General features: G+C 36.5%; 1 protein-coding gene across 1 annotated transcript in view; it reads left to right on the forward strand.

Moving 5' to 3' along the window:
* The window catches only part of PLXNA4 (plexin A4), a 591,306-nt gene extending 583,682 nt beyond the window's left edge, over positions 1-7,624 (forward strand). Inside the window, exon 32 of the mRNA XM_075208549.1 lies at positions 5,358-7,624. Within this exon, the coding sequence (XP_075064650.1) occupies positions 5,358-5,453 (96 nt within the window). The 3' untranslated portion in view covers positions 5,454-7,624. The remainder of the gene's footprint in view (positions 1-5,357) is intronic.
* Positions 7,625-9,952: the final 2,328 nt, after the last annotated feature.

The raw sequence follows: 9,952 nt of genomic DNA on the forward strand, positions 1-9,952 counted from the left end.
CAGGGCATCTGTTATTGGTTAACATTGTATCTGGATTTGGGAAAGAAGACAAACTTATGAAGCGATGCCAGTTCTGTGATGAGCATAGCATCTGAGACTGACATGGAACATCTGGGGAGCCATCGACATATCAACAAAGAAATTAAGAAAACATATGGACCCTGTTCAAAAATATGCTTGGCTACATACTGATAAAGAGACACATGCAGAAAATAGTACATATTGTATGCTTTATGATAATGTTTCTCTGGATACTAAGTAATTCATATGGTGTGATGATTTCTTGTGCAGCCAGCAAAGTCAAATCTAACTTGAGAGTTTAATCCCTGAGTGTTAATGGCTTTCCCTGCTTTGTGGCAGGATACATCTCATTGCACAACACATCTCATTGCTCAGCCCATCTCAAATCTAGCAAGAAATTCTTCATTCTAATTAAAAACTTACTTAATTATTGGCTGAGGGAAATTAATTGACTGCGTTGATATCAGTTTGCCAGCTCAACAACTGAGAATAGAAGACAAAACTGCACAGCATCACTTTGTACATTCACAACCTCAGTGCTTCCAAGGCACTGCTTGAATCCTGTGTTAGGTATGTTACTATTGCAGCATAGTTTATCCAGTTACAGTTAATGTACCCATCTATGAATAATAACTGGTTTTCTGTTAAATATTTATGTACAACAGTAACTCCATAATCTCATTGTATGAAATGTCCATAGAATTCTGCTTTGTGATTTTTGCATGATACGGGTAACTCCGGGGTAATGTGGAATGTGTAGGATAATATTCCCAGCACCCATTTAGCAAATAAGGCTTTAATGGAAGTATATATAGACAGAGCACAATTGGTTTGAATAAACAGCTCAGCCCAGGATATGTCACATGGCATTTCAATCACACCATTCAGCTAATTAGTACAGGTCACTTGGCTGAGCCCCCTGCATCTGAGGCTCTCAGTCGTGCCGTTGATACAAACCTGTCATGTTCCGTCTATATTACATGTACAGATAATCTACCTTAAAACCTCAGGTAAATCATAGAAAGTATTTATATATAAATGTTGAAAACAGGGGCCTAGCACTCTCCGCAGTGGACAGGTGATGGTTAAAGTTGATTATATAAAGCCATATAATATAGCACACTGCTGTGAACTAGTAAAATAGTTGCTTTTCTATTTGTAGATAAAAATGCAGAATTCTCAGTTACACACATTTGCAAATGCATGATAAGCCACCTGCCCTGTCAAGGCACTTCTAATAGGGACTAAACAAACTCTAAACAATTGGAGCCTCCATTTAAAAAGTTAGGACAGCCCTTTTAGCAGAAGCGCCTTGATGAGGCGGGTGACTTACCATGCATTTTGCAAATGTGTGTAACTGAGAATTCTGCATTTTTATGTACAAGTAGAAAAGCAACTCTTTTACTATTTCATAGCAGTGTGTTAGGGGACTTTTCTTTTTATTGTTTTCCTTTCTTAATGACCCCACCCTTTCACGCACCTGCTGTGAACCTATTGAGCAACATCCACTTCCATATTGTATAATAAAACATTACAGTTTATCAGAAACTCTTAAAATAGAGAAAAAAATAAACACATCTAAATATATAAAATAGAGTGTCTACAATACTCCACAGATGCATATGGCCCCAAAACTATGTAGACAAGATGGTAAGATAATTGACCTGAAGAGTAATGAATTTGAATAGACATACGTCACAGAAATATTTAAAGTGCAGTATCATCATCATCATCATCATCATCATCACCTATTTATATAGTGCCACTAATTCTGCAGTATGACAGCAGTGTCTGATAATGTCAAATCATTATAATACAAAATAAAGTTTAATGATAGTCCACATAGGAGTTAGCTAAAATGTCTCACAGCACAAAGGTGTCCACCTGATAGAAGTGACTTTTACCTAGCACTTGGTGCAAGGCTGAAGTTCTTGTGTGGGACAAAACGCGCTTCGCTTGAATGCAGCTTTTCTAATTACTCGGACTACACTTAGAAATACACCTCATCAGCAAAGGCCTGTATGTTAATGGGTCCCGTTCAGAAGCGTATCTGCAAGCATGCTTGGCATCTTTAATGTGTATCTTTAATGTGTAAGTACATGTACAGTGCCTTGTATAAATAGAAAAGAAAAAGACAGCTTCAACCACCATAAGCGCTAGTACCTCTGTGGTCAGGGGGTTGGGGTCACAAAAACAGTTGGCACTCTAGTGGTTATGGTCTTGTTAATCCCCACAGACCAGGGGTTCTGGAAGGCTCCCACCTCTGTTCAGGTGGGGCTTGTAGCCTCTGGATACAAAAACAGCAGCCTCCTAGTAAGGGAACCAGCCCTACATTAACCAGTCTGGGGTTTATTTTCACTATAACAGGGGGGGCATTTGCAAACACCAGCTCATGTTTTCTAGCACGTGCGTTGGTGCAGAGTTTAAGTCCCTTTGTAGAGTGAATATGGCCATGCAAGCCTATGAACACTCCGGAAAGTGTACCTCCCCACCACTTTATCTCATTATAATAATCTTACTCTGCTAAATGAAGTCTAGTTTCTGCACTGGTGCACCCGTTTCATACTTAAGTGGGACAGCTTTCACTCCTCCCTTCTGTCTGTGTTGCGCATCCACAAATTCTGCCATTTTTCTTTGCAACATTAGCGGAAGATTTTTTTGTGCAAAACGAAGAGCACAGCAGATGAAAAGTGACCTTCATCAGTGACCTTCAGTGTGTTGTTAGTTTTTTTTTTTTTTGTAGAATTCATGAATGAATTCTAAGATTGGTTCATTTCATTGTTCCCATCTTAATTATACTAGCAATAAAAGTTATGCTACCATATCTTCTAAAGAAATCTAATTACAAATGACACTGTAAATAGCATGCCGTTTTTCCAATTCATAGAGTGTAACTATTATTATGACAACATAATTGGAGCGAAAATCTCAATAACAGAGGCCGAGTAATATGAAAAATGTTCAAAGCAATCAATAAAAGCTGCACATTTTAGGAAATATAGGAAAGCTATAATGAATGTTTTGTGAATCTTAAATACTGTAATTAAAGAATATTGCAAACCTCCCAAAAAAATATTTATTATTTGTGTTTGCTAGATGCCTGTTTTAGCACCCTGTAAACATGCACAGAATTCTGCTAGAAAGTTGTTTTCTTACTATGTTATGTTTGTTTGGTGTTTTATACAATGGTATTCATAGACACTGACAAAGGTTCTTGATTGTTTTATTTCCCCACTGCAAGTAGGATTGCAGGACATCTTGTTTCAAAGCTTCAATCTGGGTGTTGATTAATTAATCTCATTACTACTAGGTGACTGCATTTGTTCTCTATCTTGTTGTGATCCACCAGTGCTCCCTTTGAAAACATTGCTGTCTACTCTTGCCAGGCATTTGCCACAGAATAATTAGTCATTGTAAACTGTGCTTTTCAACAGCTGATATCTTCCAATAGTCCTAATAGGTTTTGGAGGAAAAAAAACATATTAACTTTAGCTAGTAATACTACTTGCAATGAGCAGTGTTTTTGAGTATTACAAGTATTATACGATAGCTTTCTAAAATTGCCAACTAAATTATTTTAGCTTAGTAATATATCACATACATACTTTTTTCTTGCAGAGAATACAATTTTCACACAGTGCATTACTCTCTATATGCTTACAATTAGAGGTGATCAATGCTTGTGTTTAAAGTTTTTTGTATACCCCCCCTCCAAATAATAATAATAATAAAAAAAGATATCCTCAGTGGACCACACTGCTTCATGCAAAATATTCAAATGTTTTTACATAAGTTCCTGTAGAATGTGGTCATGTCATTTTTCGGCATTTTCATTTGCATTCATCTTCGACTTATTTGGATCCTGTATATCACCAGCATTCATACCAATTTGAACATGCCCCAGTTGGTTCGTTTCTCTCTATTTACAATCTAATTTTGATGACCAGAATACCACTTTTCTTGTCCAAGGTCACAAAGAAATTTTAAAATGGAGTCTCAAGTACGTTTATCAGGTTTATACTGTTTAACAGTTAGCTCTCCTGGGGGTATATTCATTAAAGGGAGAAATGTACTACCCCTTCTGTTTTTGCTGGATTTAAGGCTACTCCCTACTTAACAAAGCCCCCGGTCTAGTGAAGACTATCGTAGGGTATTGCTGGGGGCCTCCAGCGGAGCTTCCTCATGTAAAATCATCTCAGGATGGTGATAGAAAGGGGTCAGCCAGGAAGAAATGCTTTATTTGTCAAGTAAAGCATTTAATACAATATTTTTTCCTTTTTTTAAAATAAAGTTGTTTGTTTAGTTTTTTGGTTTTTAACTTTATTATTCTTTTTTTTGACGGATCTGGAACTGGAAGCCCAAGTCCCAATGCAAGCTGGCTCATGCATGTGCAGATGGACCCTACACTGGCCTGGCTAGTGGTAAGACTCCTCTTGCCGCTGCCAGCCAGTATTGCTGGGAATCTGAGCATCACTCAGCTGCCGTGGAAACATTTATTGATAAATTGAGGAGAGACAAGATGTTCTAGAAAATCGTTGATATCATCTCCATTTGATAAATGGACTCCTTAATCACCAAAGCCACTTGTACATCTCATCATCCCTTATGATCATATCACAACCCCATCTGAAAAACTTATGCTGCACAACCATTACTTTAAAATGCTCCGTATTGTTCTGTTAGGCTCTGTCATAATCTACATATTTAAGTGGTACCAGAAACCACACCTTTACAGGGTATCCCATCCTGCTATCATCTAGTCCAGTTGTATTCGCTCCCTCTGCACATAATCCCGTGCACTTCCCTTTACTATATCTTCTAGTGCTATTTGCTCCATAAACGACAAACATAATCACTGGATAATTTATATCCCCATATGTTCATATAAGTCTTGTCAAAAACTACCTGTAAGACTGTAAGTTCTAGGAGTAAAGCCTTCATACCATTTGTGTCATTTTGCTCACTTTATGTTACTCAATATGTTATCATCTCATTGTAAAGCTGTAGAGAATATGTTAAATGTAATAAGACAATATAACTTTTGATTGATAATTTAGTTGGAATAACTGAAGTTCCATTTTGAATTCAATTTAAAGCGACAGTTCATAAATACAAGTTTTTATAGAAACTATCAAACTTCATCTTAAAGGAATATCTAAAACATAATTACTGTATCATAAGTATTTTGTCATTATGTCTCCGTGTCAAATAAATGCTGTAATAAATAGGAAGGGGGGGGGGGGGACCACAGCAGTCCATGTACATGAATTATTTTATGTCTTATTGTGTGAAAAATGATTGTGTATCCTAAATGCTTTTTATTATTTGTGTTGCAGATTTTAACAGCTTTAGATCAAGATGACCAAGCTGGAAAGCAAAAAATTGCCTACAAATTAGAACAAGTCATTGCCCTGATGAGTATAGACAGCTGAAAACTGTTCTTCCAGGTTACCCTGGAAGGGATAAACCAAGCCGTGCCTCAGTCAAGATTGTCATCTTTACCAAGTGCAAGTTCTGATTGGCTGGATGCAGGGTCTTCTGCTTCCTCTTCTTCCTTCTATGAACCTCATGGATACATCAAAATGTCCAGTGGATTAAGGGAGGACATAAAGTGTGGATAACTTTGGGATGCAAAAACATTCTTGTTAAGACAGATAAACAATCACACTCATCCGTATCAGTATGGGAAGCTAGAAGGTCTTATCTTCTGTGCTGCTTGTAGCTTCTTTCCTTGCCATGACCTGGTATGGATGGAATAAGAACCTAGTATTAATGCATCTTAACAAACAACATACACAAAGGAGTCCTTCTTTTGCAGAGCAAGGCATTATTGATATCCCAACAAAATAACTCCATGCGAATCTTCTAACATGGAACATGAGAAAAGAACATGTGAAAATCCTTCTTTAATCTCTCAGAGGCCATTAGAAGAAAGAAGTTATTATTATTTTTTTTAGTCTTTTCATTTCCACCGTTTTCTTCCTTAGAAATAACAAGATTAAGTTGATGTTGCCCTGTAAGTTATATATGTAGCTAACAGTGATCCAATCAAAGTACAATGCTACTATCAAAAATGCCTATGTAGATTTCTTTCTATATGCATATTGATGCATTTATAAGCCTAGTTATAAAGAGGTATTACATTCTAGACCCCATTGTTCATTTTATGATGCGCAGAAACATGATTTTTATGCACTAACAACTTTCAGTGGACAGGCCCATCACAAACACCAATAGTTATCCTATTGTTAAATGTGCACCATCTTTCATTGGCTTTTTCATATATTTTTTCTGAAAATCATTTGTGTACCTTTATTCCCCACATTCTAAATTAGTATGCAAAGCTTCATTTTAAAAGTATTTTGCCTGCGATTCCCGACCCTAGCAGTAGGTAATAATTTTAAGTCACATACATACATCTTGTTTCCAGAGCTATATTAATCAAAAATTGTTTAATACTTGCTTGCAAATTTCATTGTAGACTCCAAAAAATAATATAAGCTAGTAAAAAAAAACAAAAAACTATAATCCATTTAGGCTACAAAAAAAAAAAAAATCATCATTCATTTTGAATCATTCCGCCTTGGAAGGATTACACATGTTCTGAAGGTGTGGAATATAAATGTTCATTACATGTTTGAAACTGCCATTTGGAATAAGGAGCACAAAATTACAATAATCATGCAAAAAATGAATAAATAAAAACAGAATATCAGCACAATTTTTATTCGGAATGACAGAAGAAAATGTCACTTGTTGAAAATGTTAGCATTGCTTGAGAATGCATTCAACATGAGTGACAACAAGTTACTCATTTTAAGGCTACCGCATTGAAATTCCAGGTTATTCCAACTTCTTTCCAAGGTTATTCTAACTTCTTTTGTAATCTTATGGAATTGACAGTTCAGTATTTTAGATGGTAAAATTCGACTTTCATTGTGAGACGATAACAAAGCATTACAAATCTTCCTATTCTGTAAGCATTAATAAAACCGTTTATTTTAAGTAAAATAAAGTACATATAGCTAAATTAAAGGAATACGCTAGAATGGATTTAATTTGGCACAAGCTGAAAGCCGATAGAAAACAACCATTGGTTCATGTTTATTTTTTTTGAGAGCACTTAATCCCTTATGCACCTTATTTGAACATTTTATAGCATTTTGCTTGGAATTGGCTGGTGGCTTTGAACTATAAATGCCATTAACTGGAACCTAAAGCATTGGTTGGCTACTACAATTAGCAAGGGGAAGAAGAAGCAACATACTCAAAGAATTGTAGACAAAACCAAAGGTTATGGTGGCATGACATTGTCACAACTCAAAGGCTTTCTTCTCGCCCTCCTGAGGATAATGATGACAAGGACAAACGTGTACGCATTTGTGTCTGATCCAGTCCAGATGTTCCACATGAATTATTGGAAGATGATGAGTCAGAAATGGAATTTGCACAGCTGTACAGAGAGAGAATACAAGTAGACCACTATGCTATCTAATTCAATCAATTTTACCTTATATTTCTTTGTATGGTACATATTTTTTCAATTTTTTTTGAAGAAAAAATGGCAACCTCAGACAACTAAAAATAAAAAACAAAATAAGTACATATAGAAAAATGTAATTTTTTCGTGTTGACCATCGTGAGCTTCAAAGCTGCTCATCTTCTTCCCTTTCCTTTTTTTTGTTTATGTTCTCTGAACTCTTCTTTCTTGCCTTGGGATATGCCAGGCTTGTGCTGTGAATGTGTAGGGTCTTTGCCCTGGAGTTCCAGAGGTACATACCTTAGCTTTCAGATTATTTTTATTGAAAATAGCGCATGTTAATACAGATAAATCTGAGAGACAACTAAAGCCTTGCTGATGACGTGGATGTGGTTCCCATTTTATTCCTTCTTCCCTTTTTAAGTTCTTTGCTTTTTTTTTTGTCTGCCTGAAAGCATTGATCTGAGTGGTTTGTCATGTGACTATATTCTATGTTAAGGTGGAAACTTTATCAAAGACTGCAAAATGGATGGGGTTTAAGAAATGGATATGTAGTATAGTAGTACATGGACCTGTTGAATCTTGCTGCACATTATTCCCTAAGTCCATTGCTAAATATATAAGTTATCAAGAATAGTTGTACAGTTACAGCTTTAAGGCCCATAAATATATGCAATGGTTGAGGTCCTAATCTAGGGTACTTAAATAACACATTGGTTACGCTGGTACTCGTTAAAAGATTATTGTTCCATTGTTTTCCTACATTGGGGACCATTGAAGCCTATTGTACAAAAAGAGAGTTAATGGATTTCTAAAAAATAGTAATACTAACAGTGCAGGGGTAATATAAAAAAGAATTCTGTATTACATTTCCTGGTCTTAAAATGTACCTTCATATTTTTTGTTCTCCAAAACCATTGACATTCGGGGAAAAAATGATTTAAAGGGCATATTTACTAGGCTCTTTGTTAAAATGGTTACACAAATCTACATATAATAATTTTCAAATTATCAAATAGGAATATATATTTGCATGTATACACATGATGCAGCTATAAATTCATCTGTGTATTAGTGGGTGTGATGGACTAGTGACTGACCTATTTGGGGATTTGAAGGCACAGGCTAGTTTATTGCAGTGATTAGTATATTGTGTCTACTAGGAAAACTGCAGTATTTATCTCATTGCTGTCTATCACAGTAGCAGCCTGCAGCATGTCCAAAACCAGTCTCAAGTGCAGCATCAGTTTTATCATTCTGATTAAATCGCTCTGGTGTTTAAAATCTTACAGAGCTTTAGGACACTGTAATATCATACTTGCCGACTTTGTGTTCTAGCCCTTCAGGAGACGCAGGAAGAGGGGGTGTGGTGTGAGGGCAGAAGGAGGCGAGGCAGACGAATCGCATCATTTTGGGCCCGTCCTGCAATAAAATTGTAATTTAGTCACGGGGGCGGGACCAAAATGACACGATTCATGGTGAGCCACATCATTGAGGCACGTCGGGGACACGATGGGGGAGAATTGCCTGCTCTATTGTGATTTCGGGAGACCTACCTGGAATTTGGGAGTCGCCGGGACATTCCGGGATAGTAGACAAGTATGTGTAATATGGAAGTAAACATTTACAAGGGGCTCACCTACCAATATAAAAACATTAGTTTATAAAGTGTAATAGGTACTGACTAGCATCTAGGCCCAGTTTAGAAAAACACAACAATACAACTACTACAAGTCATCTGTAACTTACTTCATAGCTAATTTGCTGCATTGTTTCAGGGTCACTCACTAAGGTAATGTATGAATGTGCAAAAGCACAGATCATTTTCTGTGTGTGCAAAAGTGCCTCATTATACATCAAGCAAATTTGTATATGCTCGCTGACATCCTAGTGTTTGGAACATGCACCAGAAAATCAATGTATATTGCAACTTTTGAAAGGTTGCGAGTACCACTGGAAATGCCCATGTTGGAAACTACAATTCCAAAGTCCTATCCATTACAACCCCACACTTTATTCATGTTGTCCACTTTTCTTCTAAAACACTGCAGAGTTTAGTCTTATTCATGGGTTAAAAAAGCATGCAAATGTTTTTATTACATCTGTAGAATGTGCCTAGAATGCACTTTCTCTAAAGGCATGCATCTCATTTAAATACTCTTGTCATTTCATGTGTTTATGTCCCTAATCTGCACTCAGTAAGGTACACCCTTGAGCCTCTGAGCGTCTCCAATCAGAAAAATCTAAACTTGCACCCCCAGAGACGCCTTCCCTGTAAAAATGGGGGGATTGTTTGCTTGTGAAGTCACAAAACAGCATATGCACTGAGCTTTTGCATGTTATTAAATTATCTTAACTGTTCTTTTGTTATATTTCTTGCATTTAGACCCTACGAGATATGTCAGCTCACAAGTTTATCTACTCCCTATTGTTCTTAACACTTCCATGGGT

This window comes from Mixophyes fleayi, chromosome 4, assembly GCF_038048845.1.
Source record: "Mixophyes fleayi isolate aMixFle1 chromosome 4, aMixFle1.hap1, whole genome shotgun sequence".
In the NCBI taxonomy this organism is placed as follows: domain Eukaryota; kingdom Metazoa; phylum Chordata; class Amphibia; order Anura; family Limnodynastidae; genus Mixophyes; species Mixophyes fleayi.